Source organism: Saccopteryx bilineata, chromosome 3 (genome assembly GCF_036850765.1).
Source record: "Saccopteryx bilineata isolate mSacBil1 chromosome 3, mSacBil1_pri_phased_curated, whole genome shotgun sequence".
Classification (NCBI taxonomy): domain Eukaryota; kingdom Metazoa; phylum Chordata; class Mammalia; order Chiroptera; family Emballonuridae; genus Saccopteryx; species Saccopteryx bilineata.
This window is the reverse complement of record NC_089492.1, coordinates 249,828,839-249,842,821: the sequence shown is the minus strand read 5'-3', so window position 1 is coordinate 249,842,821 and position 13,983 is coordinate 249,828,839. Positions and strand designations below refer to the sequence as shown.

General features: G+C 43.2%; 1 protein-coding gene across 2 annotated transcripts in view; it reads right to left on the bottom strand.

Annotated features, from left to right (window-relative positions):
• Positions 1–8,950: 8,950 nt before the first annotated feature.
• Positions 8,951–13,983, bottom strand: part of TXNDC12 (thioredoxin domain containing 12) — a 28,420-nt gene continuing 23,387 nt past the window's right edge. For both annotated transcript variants that reach the window (XM_066269203.1, XM_066269204.1), the window contains exons 5-7: positions 12,390–12,459; positions 11,631–11,714; positions 8,951–9,789 (exon numbers count right to left, since the gene is read on the bottom strand). In XM_066269203.1, coding sequence (XP_066125300.1) covers positions 9,710–9,789; positions 11,631–11,714; positions 12,390–12,459 — 234 coding nt within the window. In that variant the 3' untranslated portion in view covers positions 8,951–9,709. The remainder of the gene's footprint in view (positions 9,790–11,630; positions 11,715–12,389; positions 12,460–13,983) is intronic.

Sequence of the window (13,983 nt, the reverse complement as noted above, 5' to 3'; positions counted from 1 at the left end):
AGGGCTCTTTCTATTGGACCTCAGACTTGTGGTTCTTCAGTGAACACCATTGTAATTAAGATTCCGATGGACACAATTTCCTTAAATCTTTCTTAGTTGGGAGAGTAATCAGACTTCTCTAGCTCCTAATTTTTACATGAAATAAAAAAATTGATACTTTTTATTGAATAAGAATCAGCCACTCAGAAAAGGTAATAGCATAAGTGTGGATGTCACTCAGAAGTGTTGACAGGTCAAATATTTTCATCTGACCCCATCAGTGGGTTGCCTCATGCAATGGGTAGCTGGAGAAGATGCAGGGTCACCAGAACCCATGAAGCAGCTCTAGAAATATAGAGTTCAGTGAGAGGAGTGGTGGAAGACAGGAATGGAAACAGAGTCAGGACCAGATGGTCTATGATCTCATAAATCATATTAGAGATTTGGGAATTTATCTTGCAAGCAAAAAAGTTTTAAGCAATGAAGTAGCATGTTTACATATGCATGTAAGTAAAATAACTCTGACTGTGGTATGACAGATTAGCTGGGAGGGGTAGGGAGCAGAGAGACAGGATAGAGGGAACACAGGGTGCTGTAATAATCTAGGTGAGAGATGAAGAGAATCAGAACTCATGCCACAGCAGTGGGGAAAGTGGAAAGTAGAGTGATTTGATATGTATTTAGGAGGTAAAAATTCCCTAGACTTGGTGACAGATTAAATGTGGGATATGAGGGAAAGGGAATTACCATAGGTGACTAGGTAGACAGTGAAGCCACTTACTGAAAGCAATTGCTGCCTAACAAACCACCTCCCAAAATCAGTAGCTTAAAAATAGCAATAAGGTATTACTTCTTACAGTTCTGGAGGTGGCTGAATAGGTTCATCAGATTTTACCTTGGATCACTCAGAAGCAGCTTTCAGCTGGAAGGTCAGCTGAACCGAAAGGTCTACGATCATCTCACTCATAGCTTTGGCAGCTGGTGCTGGCTGAGGGCTGGATGCCACAGTTCTTCACCATATTCTAATCTACCAATAGGCTAGACCAGCTTACATGGTGGTCTTGGGGCAGTGCTCCAAGAGGGTAAATGTAGAAGATACGATCTCTTTAAACTAACCTCAGGGTAGAGAAATAAACTCCACCTCTAGGAAGAAGAGAAAAGTCACATCACAAAGGGGCATGGATACAGGGAAGGAAGGAATCTATGGACATTAACCAATCTCCCACAGGAGTGAAAATAGATTTGGAGAGTAAGAAGAAACAATGAGTATCTCAAATGCCAATTCATGTACAAATCATTTCTTCCTTCTCTGTGCTTCAGTTTCTTCATTTGTAAAATAAATGAATGTGCAGATCCACTCTCTCCCCACCTGCATCAGTTTAAGAGGTAAAACTGGTTAAAATGCACACTGAGGACACTTGCTATCAGCAGCAGTGGAATTTGAGACACACAGGGAAACATGCCACATGTGAATAGTTGGAATGCAGGTACCACCCATTACGCTTCCCTCTCCCTGCCAATACTTCACTGAAGTGAATCCATTCTACCCTCCGAGAGCTCTCCATTCCATCCCTTCCCCTCCATTCATGGCCACAGCCTTCTTACTGTCCTATCCTCATGATAGCCTCCAATCTTCCCCTGTAATCCACACTCTACACTGCAGCGGAGGACTCTTCCTAAACCCAGTTTAAAATCTCTCCCTTTGCTCTACTCCAAAGTCTACTTGTTTAATATGCACACATGGCCTTTTGTGGCCTGGCTCCACCCACCCACTAGCCTCATTACTGGATGATCCCCCATCATGCCCTGAGCTCCAATAGTAAACTACTCGCAGTTCCCTGAATGTGACCTGCTCCACAACATCTCCATGAATTTGCCTGTTTCTTTCTCTTCTTGGAATGCCATTAGCTCATTCATTCATTCATGCACCCAGCACGTATTTTCTGAGAACCTACTATACATGAGGATGAATAACAAATGGTCCCTGATCCAAAGTTACTCATTGTCTGGTGCAGGATAGCAGGCTGTAAGATCCACTAGTCTGAGCTCTACAAGGGCAAAGGTCACACTACTATCCAATGCAGTGCCTCCTGTATCATTCTTAGAAGGAGACAGGATATTTGCTGAATAATTAGGCACTAAATATTTACACATTTACCACATCTTTAACTTTTACTGCATAAACCTATGAAGTGTGACTGATTCATACCATCTTAGATGTGAGGAAGAAATAACTATCCCATTGTTTCTTAGCTGTTGAAAGTAGGAAAAGCCAGGACTAAAATCAGTGACATTAATGAATTTGGCAAGACATGACTGTTTTTCTCACTGTAGGACATACCAGCAAGGAGAAGGCTAAGAGTTGGCTAGGCACCATGCTGGGATGCAGGTCCTGGGATGCAGAGATACTTTAAGCTAAGACTTCAAGGATGAGCAGGAGTTAAACCCAGGCATATGGACCCAGGCCCAAAGATATGAAATAATGTGAAATCTTTAGAGATCTTCAGGGGTTATGAATCTCTGGGAACAATAGATGTGATGGGCACAGTACAGGTGATCAGTGATGCGGGAAGGTAAGTCAAAGCCACAGGTCAGCCAAGCCTGGGGATCATACTAAGGATGATTAAGACACTGAGGAGCTGTTACAGGGCTTTATCCAGCAGGAAGGCTTTGCTACATTCATGCTTTAGAAAAGATCTCAGCCGGCACAGTGGGAGATAGATTGGGGGCTCCAAGATACAGGGGACAGGAAGACCAGAAAGAAGGCTGGTGCACTGACTTCAAAAGAGATTGTGAGCCTGACCAGGCGGTGGCTCAGTGGGTAGAGCATCGGACTGGGATGCGGCGGACCCAGGTTCGAGACCCGAAGTCACCAGCTTGAGCACAGGCTTATCTGGTTTGAGCAAGGCTCACCTCAAGCAAGGGGTTACTCGGACTGCTGAGGGCCCACGGTCAAGGCACATATGAGAGAGCAATCGATGAACAACTAAGGTGTCACAATGAAAAACTGATGATTGATGCTTCTCATCTCTCTCCGTTCCTGTCTGTCTGTCCCTATCTGTCTCTCTCTCTGTCACTGTAAAAATAAATAAATAAATAAATAGATTGTGAGCTTGACCAGGCAGTGGCGCAGTGGATAGAGTGTCAGACTGGGATGTGGAAGGACCCAGGTTCGAGACCCCGAGGTCGCCAGCTTGAGTGCGAGCTCAACTGGTTTGAGCAAAAGCTCACCAGCTTGGACCAAAGGTCGCTGGCTTGGGCAAGGGGTTCCTTGGTCTGTTGGAGGCCTGCGGTCAAGGCACATATGAGAAAGCAATCAATGAACAGCTAAGGTCGCAATGCCCAACGAGAAACTAATGATTGATGCTTCTCATCTCTCCGTTCCTGTCAGTCCCTGTCTATCCCTCTCTCTGACTCTCTATCTCTGTAAAAAAAAAAAAAAAATGAGAGAGAGAGATTGTGAGACCTGAGCTGGGAGATGCAGTAGAACATTGAAGGGATGAAAACGACAGGATTTGGTGACCGGTTGGCTTTACAAGAGGAGAAAGGAAATTGAGGCAATTAGGAGAGCTTTCTGATTTTGGTGGTATCATTCCCTCTGAGAAAGGGAACAGAAGACAGCCATGGGGAAAGTGAGAACAAGAGCCCAGTGGTAAAAACAGCATCTGAGTTGGAAATGAGTAGTCATATTGCCTTCACTTATTTTATTGGAACTTAAACAAGCCCACTAGCATGTTAGGACGCTCCCACAGGGCCCAGAAGCAGAATCTAGCACTGTCAACAACCTTGTTTCTGCCTCTCTTAACCTCTGGACTTCTCTTTTCCCCAGTTATTAGAGAAAATACTCAATCCATTAATTAACACAGACAATGACTAGACAGCACCCTGTTACCAGGTGCTTTTTAGTTCAACCTTGAGATGCCAATGGTACCTCAAATCAGCCCTTCCCGACCAATCCAACATAGGAGCCCCCCATGCCTTGACATGCTCACTGTCATAGATAGGAGACTGCCTCCCCCAGGGCAAACTGCTTTGTCTTTGGGCAACTCTTAGTTCTTAGGAAAGTCCTTTCCTTTGCTTAAAACAGCCTGCTTGTAGCTTTCACCCTCTGGTCCTAATTCTTTAGCATTATATCACTCATTCATTCACTCCACAAAGATTTGCTGATCACTTAGTGTGCTAACACTTAGCAGTGTTCTAGGCACAAATATACACAAACATGAACTAAACAGAGAATCCCTGGTCACATGGTTATGAATACTAAGAATGGAGACAAATAAGTAAACAAACTATACAAGATAATTTCAGTTAGTGATGAGCACATTTAAGGAAATATTCTAAGATCATGGGATATAAAGTGACTAGGGGAAGGGGCTATTTTAGAATGATTAAATAGGGATAGTTTTTCAAAGGACGTGACATTTGAGTTGAGTACTGATGGAGGAGAAGAAGTCAGCCCATTTTAAAAATGAGGCACATAAAGAACAGAGAGGACAGGTGCTTCTTCTCCCAGGGTGAGAACATGGCTAAATGACCAGTTCTAAAGTCCCCCCCCCCCCCGGCAGGATGTTTACACAGCAGTGGCATGGGCATAGCTATGGTCTGTGGTCAGGGGGCCTCATATCCATGAGCTTACCCTGGGAATATTACCCCTTGGTCTCACCAGTTATCACTCACCACTAACCATTCCCTTTTCTGGCCCATCTCTGTTAAATAAGGGAACTGAATGAAAATAAACTTCAAGGCTTTTAAGATAAACCAGGATGGAAGTATCAAAGGACATAAGATTTGGAATCAGAGAAGTTTGGGTTCAAATACAGCATTCACCATTTGCTAATTATATGATTGAATTCCTCTTAATGACACAGGTTGCTCATCTGTAAAATGGGGATGAGAATTATTTCACTGGCTCTATGAGTTAAATTAAATGTCACCTGACCAGGCAGTGGTGTAGTGGATAGAACATTGGACTGGGATGCGGAGGACCCAGGCTCAAGACCCCGAGCTCGCTAGCTTGAGTGTGGGCTCATCTGGTTTGAGCAAAGCTCACCAGCTTGGACCCAAGGTCGCTGGCTTGAGCAAGGGGTTATTTGGTCTGCTGTAGCCCCATGGTCAAGGCACATATGAGAAAGCAATCAATGAACTAAGGTGTCGCAATGAAAAACTGATGATTGATGCTTCTCATCTCATTTCTGTCTGTCTGTCCTCTCACTGTCTCTGTAAAAAAAAAAGTAATAACATATGTAGAATATGGGGTACATAATAGGATATTCAAAAGCATCAGCTACTTCAAGGGATATAATAGAACTTATAACTAAGTTCATCATACTTGTCAGTGATTCCCCCCTTCAAATTCATGTCTAGGGAACTGAAGAACAGTTACCACTTAGAATTTGTAAGTCAAGTTGCCTTTCTAATTTTGGAACATGTCTCTATTTGTCTTCTATTCTGCCTTTTTCATAGGGCTTGCTAAGGAAAGCTGGTAAGTTGGCCCAGTAACCCTTTGCAAAGGTTGTCTCATATTCCCCCTTGTGCTCTAAATAGGAACTGCATTCTCTCAGAACTGACCAGTAGCCACAGTGCTGAAATCAGCCTGAGTGTAGGGTCTGAGAGAACTGGAACTCTTTTTCCATTGTTCATCCATCCATCCGTTGACAAGCAATTGAGTTGCTTCCACTTTATGATTATTGTGAAGAATTCTACTATAAACAGAGGTGTGCAAATATTTTTTTTAAGTCCCTGCATTCCGTTCTTTGGGGTATATATTCAGAAGTGGAATTGGTGGAGCATATGGTTAATTGTTTTTTGTGGTTTATTTATTTATTTTTTCAGAGACAGAGAGAGAGTCAGAGAGAGGAATAGACAGGGACAGACAGGAACGGAGAGATGAGAAGCATCAATCATTAGTTTTTTGTTGGCGTATTGCAACACCTTAGTTGTTCATTGATTACTTTCTCATATGTGCCTTGACTGCGGGCCTTCAGCAGACTGAGTAACCCCTTGCTCAAGCCAGCGACCTTGGGTCCAAACTGGTGAGCTTTTGCTCAAACCAGATGAGCCCGCGCTCAAGCTGGCGACTTCGGGGTCTCAAACCTGGGTCCTCTGCATCCCAGTCTGACACTTTATCCACTGTGCCATCGCCTGGTCAGGCTATTTATTTATTTATTTTTTATAGAGACATTAAGAGAGTCAGAGAGAAGGATAGATAGGGACAGACAGACAGGAATGGAGAGAGATGAGAAGCATCAATCATCAGTTTTTCATTGTGGCGCTTTATTGTTCATTGATTGCTTTCTCATATGTGCCTTGACCGTGGGGCTACAGCAGACTGAGTGACCCCTTGCTCGAGCCAGCCACCTTGGGTCCAAGCTGGTGAGCTTTGCTCAAACCAGATGAGCCCACGCTCAAGCTGGTGACCTTGGGGTCTCAAACCTGGGTCCTCTGCATCCTAGTCCGACGTTCCATCCACTGTGCTACCACCTGGTCAGGCTAATTGTTTTTTTGTTTTGTTTTTTGTTTGTTTGTTTAAAGTGAGAGGAAGGCAAAGAGTGAGACAAACTCCCACATGTGCCCCAACCCAGGATACACCCAACAACCCTTTCTGGGGCCGATGCTTTAATCAACCCAGCCATTTTTACCTCCTGAGGCTGACTCTCCAAGGAGCTACCTTCAGTGCCCCAGGCCAATGCTTGAACTGAACTAATTGAGCCACTGGCTGCAGGAAGGGAAGAGGGAGAGATGAGGGGAGGGGGAGAGAAACAGATGGTCACTTCTCTTGTGTACCTTGACCAGGAATCGAACCCCAGATGTCCATATGCAGGGCCAATGCTTTGTCCACTGAGCCAACTGGCCAGGGCCTATGGTAATTATTTAATTTTTTGAGGAATCCTGAGAAAATGAAGATCTGGATATCAATTCACTAAGTTCCTGTGCTCATATATCCCTTGTAAAGACTTTTTGTTCACCAGACTGAAAACTCTTGTTCTAGCCTGACCTGTGGTGCCACAGTACATAAAGTGTTGACCTGGAGCACTGAGGTAGCATGTTAAAGACCCCTGGCTTGCACGGTCAAGGCACATATGAAAAGCAACTATGCTTCCTGTCCTTCTCCCCCTGCCTTTCCTCTCTCTCTCTCTTTCTCTCTCTCTTCTCTCTAAAATCAATAGATAAAAAATATTTTTTTTCTTTTTTTTCTGAAGTTGGAAACGGGGAGATAGTCAGACAGACTCCCGCATGCGCCCGACAGGGATCCACCCAGCACGCCCACCAGGGGGTGTGCTCCGCCCATCCTGGGCGTTGCTCTGCTGCCACCAGAGCCACTCTAGCGCCTGAGGCAGAGGCCATAGAGCCATCCTCAGCACCTGGGCCAACCCCGCCCCAATGGAGCCTTGGCAGCAGGAGGGGAAGAGAGATATAGAGGAAGGAGAGGGGGAGGGGTGGAGAAGCAGATGGGCGCTTCTCCTGTGTGCCCTGGCTGGGAATCAAACCTGGGACTCCTGCACGCCAGGCCAATGCTCTACCACTGAACCAACTGGCCAGGGCCAGATAAAATATATATTTTTAAAGATTTTATTTATTCATTTTACAGAGAGGGGAAAAAGAGAGAGAAAAGGGGAGAGGAGCAGGAAGCATCAACTCCCATATGTGCCTTGAACAGGCAAGCCCAGGGTTTTGAACCGGCAACCTCAGCATTCCAGGTCAAGGCTTTATCTACTGCGCCACCACAGGTCAGGCTAAATTTTTTTTTTTAAAGGAAAACTCCTGAGTTACACCCTGAAACACAAAAAGGTAATACAACACGTGGTGGAAAACACAAGTCTGGAGTAAGATAGAGGTGGTTAAAATCCAGTAGTCTAGAAACTGAGGGCAAGCCACTTCCATCTCTAATGTTCCCTTTTCCGTAAAATGAGGCTAATACTACCTCTCCCATAGGACCACTGACGGAATATAGATGAACAGAATCTACCAGAGTGGGATAATTCACTTGAAAGTACATTGTTTTAGATATTGGTGCACAGAACAGAGAGGAATGGCCTCCACTCTAGAGGGGTGTGGCTGCCCAGTGACTGCCAGAGATGTCCAAATAGGTAACTACAATATGTGATGCACAGCCAAGAGAGATGTATTTGGGAAGAGACATTTTATCCTCATGAGAAATGTCAGGAGAGACTCTGGAAGAGGTGGCTCAACATGTGAAGGATGAGTAAAAAGGAAAGATGTTTTAGGCAAAGAAATCTAGCCAAGCAAAGGCACAAAAGCATAAAAAAGAGCATGTTGTGAGCAGTACTTGAAACAATCTGGTGTACCACAAAACAAAACACACAGACGTGAATGGGAAAAAATGAGGTTGAAGATGTAGGCAGCTTCTTAAAGGCCATGGTCAAGATCTTGACTTTATCCTGTACCTTGGTTTCATCACATACTTCAAATGTTTCTTCTGCAAAATGGAGATTATAATGTACCTTTCTCACAGGGCTGTTAGGACAAAAGGCAAACAAAATGGGTAACACAGGTAAAGCACTTGGAAAAGTACCTTGCACATAATGAGGTCCAAATGTTTCCCAGTATTAATATGTATTATAATCTTCAAGGTGACAGAAAAATCTTTAAGTAGGGAAGCAACACTGTCACATTTGCATTTTGGAAAGCAGGGAGGATAGCTTGTAGGAGAGAATATTGGCAGTAGACAAATTATGAGGCTGTCATAAAAAAATAGCTTAGGAAACTGAAATAGCCTGCCCTGCAGTAAAACAGCAATAGTGAGGATGAAGGGAATTCAGCTATTTAAAAAGTGTTAAGCGATGAGCTCTGATGCCCATATGAATGTGGAAGGTGCAGGAGCCAGAAGTCTCAATTAGGCCCTCAAGATAAATCGTCCTTCTGATCTCCATCTCTCCCCCTCCATTCTACAATAACAAAAAGGCCATCATGACGTCAATCAAAACAAAACAAAACATCAAACAAAAGGATATCAAGCCTTTTAAAGTTTTATTAAAGTTTAATAGTACAATATTTATTATTTTTTTAACCCCAGTACAAAAATACAGTTGACAACTTGACAAAAATGGCTCTGCCTAGGGCTTAAACGTTTGAGTTTCTCCAACAGTAACAGGAAAAGCATGCTTCCAGCTGGGGCTGAGTCCAAGCTCACAGCCATTCCTGCACACACATGCGTGCAAACAGGGAAGCCCAAGCACGAGAAGAGGAAGGAAGGTGCAGGGACTCAGGAGGAAGGCCAAGATTGTTCCCAGGAGAAAAGGAAGAATCAGGCTGGTCTCCCTGGTGGGGGCAGAATTACTGATTCCCATTTAGGGTTTGTTGTTTGAAATGATAAGCGATTTCTGCAATTTTAACACTGTAGAAAAGATGCCCCTGGTTTCCTCTCACCACCAAGGTGAGTAAAGGGAGAGGATGTGGAAAAAGATTCAAATACTTAAGTATGAGAAGTAAACCTCCAAATGGCTCAAGTTTTTTGTCAAAAGGTGTCATTCTTTACATTCAATGACAAATAGACATTTAGGTCAGAGAGGCAGGAGAAGAAAGTCAGCCACACGCTGCTGGATCCACAAATATAGAGACCAGCTTCTGTTAGCAGAACTCTTCCACAGTGAGCAAGCTCCTTCCCACGTAGGCAGGAGCAAGGTTTCCTGGTTGGTTTAATTGTTCTGAGTATTCCCTCCCTGCTGCTTTCCTTTCCAGAACACTAGTTTTGCTATGGAATACATTCATGTTACAACTCATCTTCAAGATGTTTCTCTCTGTAGGCATCACCTGTCAGCCTTTCTTGAGCTTCCTTCATCCCCTGGACAACTGAAATAAAGATTGGGGGAAGAGTATGAAGCAGATCTTTAATGTCTGACATCGATAACCAATGCAGACGTTTTGTTTCCTTACCTATAAAATGAGGTAATGCTACTTAATTCACACAGGATTATTGTAAAAATTAAATGAGAATGAATAATAAAAGTACTTTATAAAGCATGAAGTGTTAGAAAAATGTTAGTAGTTACTTTGGCTTACCCTCCAGGATTAGAGTTGAGCCCTATCATAGGCTGTATACAATCACTTGATACCAAGAATAGAAAACACCTTGCTCCATCCCCATTGTATCTTTTGGGTGAATGTTGTATTTACTCCACTTCCTGTCGAGGTTACAGGTTACACTGATATGTGAGTGTGCTGGGGAAGGGGAGACGGTCTTCACTGAAGGAGGTGGTCACTCCCAGTATCAACTATACAGTATATGGAAAAAGCCAAGTTCTCAGGCAAAAGAGACGTAGAAGGAATACCCTAGACAGACGGGAAATGTAACTTCTTATCTATCTCCGGGCATTCCTCTTGTGGGTTTAGACTGCAAGGAGGGTGGCTGTTTTGGTACAGGCTCCCTACACAATGGAGACCAGGAGTTAGGTTGAGCTGGTCTGTGAATCTCAGAAAGCAAGCCAATGAACTCATTAGAGCCCTTTCTGTTTTGCCTAAGTCTTTAGGAGAAACAGGTTTGTATGTTCCCGTTTCATGTCAGCTGAGCCATGGGGGATTCAGGCAAAGGTCTGTGTACACATTTGGACTAATGTGTTAAAAAATGTCAAGATGGAGATGGCAATGGTTAACAAAAATGAAATCCTAAAGGGAAGGTAAATCTCAAGGGTCAAGAGTTGGGGACCTCAAGTCCAGCTGTCCTTCTCTATGTGGAAAATTTCCCTGTAATACCAACCTCCAGTAAGCTGCATCTGAATAAGCAAGATGGGAAGGAGAGGATAACCTCTCCAGATCACTTTCCTCTGGCAAGTCTGAGAAATAAGTTTCAAGGACTCAAAATGCAAAGTGATCAACAACTTGGTAGCATGGCAATGGAGCACACATGGCAACTTAACAAACAGCCCCCTTCTATATATGGCAGGGGGAACTTCAGAAGGAAAACATGACAGCACATGGCATGAGCTCCAACCCCTGCCTCTAGAATTACTGCTCAAGGATTAGAGAACAAAAAAGCATGACTCACTTATGCTCTCAACCTTCCTTTACCTGTCTGTGCTGGTTCTGTTCTTCCTGGAACATAACTTTCTGCATTCTTCTGCTGGCTAGTCTCATTCTTCAGGACTCAATCCAGTCATCACCTCCTCCAGCAAACCTTCAGGACTCTCCATGTTAGGCTACCCACCCCCTTGCTTCCATAGCTTGAAATGTCCTTCTCCTATCTGTCCAGAGACAAATTCTTATCCTTCCAGGTCCAGTTAAAGTCTACTATCTATGAAACCTTTTAAACCCCATCAGCCAATAGTTAGCATGCACCTCCTTTGAATTCTTATAAGAGTAGCATTAATGCAGTGGGAGAAAAACTGTGTTCTGGACTGAGGTCCTGGCTCTGTGACATATTAACTATGAGACCAGGGGTAAGTGACTATCTCTGTGAGCTGCCATTCTTCAGTGTTGTGTGGGTCAGTTAGCTCTCAACTGCATTGAAAGTAGTTAAGGAAGAAGCTCAGTCTTATCTTTCTCCTATATTCTATACAGGATCTATCCAAAAGCTAGTCACGGAGGAGATGCTCAGCTAACATGTTCAATTGTTTCCCATAATAGACCTTGCATGTGTTTCATCCTTAGTTAAATCTAACAGCAACCCTCCCTTCTCTCTTTCAACATAACCATACCTTGCTCAGCATTGATGTAGAAGTATTTGTAGCTGGGGTTTCCATTTTCATTGATAATTTCAGGACGCACCTTGCCACTGGGATCTATTGTAGATATAATGGCACAGGGGTTGCAATAATTACAAGAGACGTACTTCAAACACTATATGGACCTACTAATGAGACCTGCCCATCTTTGCAGCCCATTATCTCATCACCCTAATCCCTGTGTTTTATGTTGCAATCACATGTACTCTTTGCAGTTTCCTACCACCATGCCCCTCCCCGTGTCTTGATATGCTCTTCTCTCTTCCTAACATGTTCCTTTTCTACTCGATGGTGATAGGATCCCATGTATTTGCAATCCCCACAGAATCTAGCAGAATGCTGAATAAAGATTAGGTAGTCATTAAGTATCTTTTATAAAGCTGTTTGTAGGGACATTTGTCTGGTTATGGTACTGCATTGCTTCTGCAATATAGTGTCAATGGTAGGAACTGTGGCTTATCTGTGTCCGGTAGTGCCTTGCATAGTGCTTGATTTATAGCTGATATACAAATGATTGTTGAGAGAATAAACAGATGATCAGTACTCTGTCCTTGCTCATAAAAGCAGTTAGTTAATGAGAAAAGCTTTCCTTCAGACTCAGAACTCCCACACTCTCTCTTCAAACTGGTTTTTGTTTTTAGCCATCCAGTCTAGTTTCACTAGGAGGAGTCGGGGCCTTGATTAATGTCTCTCCTACATCAGGGACCACCAGATTCAGATCTTTCGCCTTACCCAGGAAAAGAATTCGTGGAATATAACCCCCATCAGGGCTGAAATCTTCATCCTTGGGCTCCTCTTCATCCTATTAAGTATAAACCGTAAGTCAGATAATGTCTCCTCTCTCCTCAATCCTTCCAGTGGCTTCTCCTTTCACTCACGGTAAAACCCCTAAGTCCTTGCTGTGTGGCCTAAGAGGCCCTACATTATCTGCCACCTGGGCACTTCTCTAATTTCATGTCCTACCCCTTGTTCAGTCTATTTCAAGCACACTAACTTGCCTTCTGTCACCATCATTACACAAGCCAGGCACGCTCCTCATTCAGTCTTTTGTACTTGTTTTTACCCCCTGGCTGGACATAGTTCCCCCATTAACCTTATGGCTCACTCCCTTTTCTGCTTCAACTCTTTGCTCAAGTATCTTTAGTAGCCATCTTTGCAAACTATCCCCTCCATCCTTCGTTTTTAGTCATACCATCCCCACTATCTGATTGATATCCGTCTGTCTCCATATTCAAGTCCCTATAGGTAGTTTCAATGAAGGCAGAAAATTTTGTTTTGTTCTTTACTGATTCCCAAAACATCACTGACTTGCATATAGTATTTCTTGAATATATTTTTTTCTTTTTAATTTTTATTTTATTTATTCATTTTAGAGAGGAGATAGAGGGAGAGAGAGAGAAAGAGAGAGAGAGAGAGACAAGGGGGAGGAGCAGGAAGCATCAACTCCCATATGTGCCTTGACCAGGCAAGCCCAGGGTTTCGAACAGGCGACCTCAGCATTTCCAGGTCGATGCTTTATCCACTGTGCCACCACAGGTCAGGCCTCTTGAATATATTTTAATGAGACTAATGTTTTAGCTACAATTGTGGAGTTACTGTCCTCCCGAAGATACAACCACACAATTAGCTTTCTTTTAAAAAATCTCCAAAGTTGGAGAATGCTCCAAAGGAAGACATTTCTTCCTTTGAGAGGTGATTCTAACTTAGCATAGAGACTGGTGAAGAGTTCATATGTATAAGAATTGACAGTAGTCTCCATTTCAAAAATGACACAGGATCATTTTTTCAGTTAATATAACTTTACCTTGAGTGAGGTGTATCAGCATTCAGGCTATATGCCAACTATAAAAGTAATCCCTTAGCTACGTCAACATTAACTGTTAATTTGTTCAAAAAAATCAACATTATTTTACAGAAACTTAGAGCTAAAAATATTACCACAGAGCATTGAAGTGTCCCACATTTGAAGAGTATAGCCTAAAGGCAGCAAGCTAGGCCATAGTATCTATTCTTATCAGTTATTAGGCTTTATGAGCTTGACTAACTTTTTCAGGTCTAAGATGCTCTTTCTGTAAAATGAAGATAGTACAAATGGCCTAAAAAGCCCTTCTAACTCTAAGATCTGATATTCTGATCTGGGAATCCAAGAATTCTAAGTACAGTACATAAAGCATATCTAATAAAGAAACAAGAGGGCTGCACATACAAGCCCAGGACAGAGTAGGTTTTCAATTGAATCACATTTTGCAGGAACTCGTGGTCTGCACGTTGACTATACCTTTAGAGAAGCTAGACAAAGATGTAAAAACATGTCACAATCATAGAC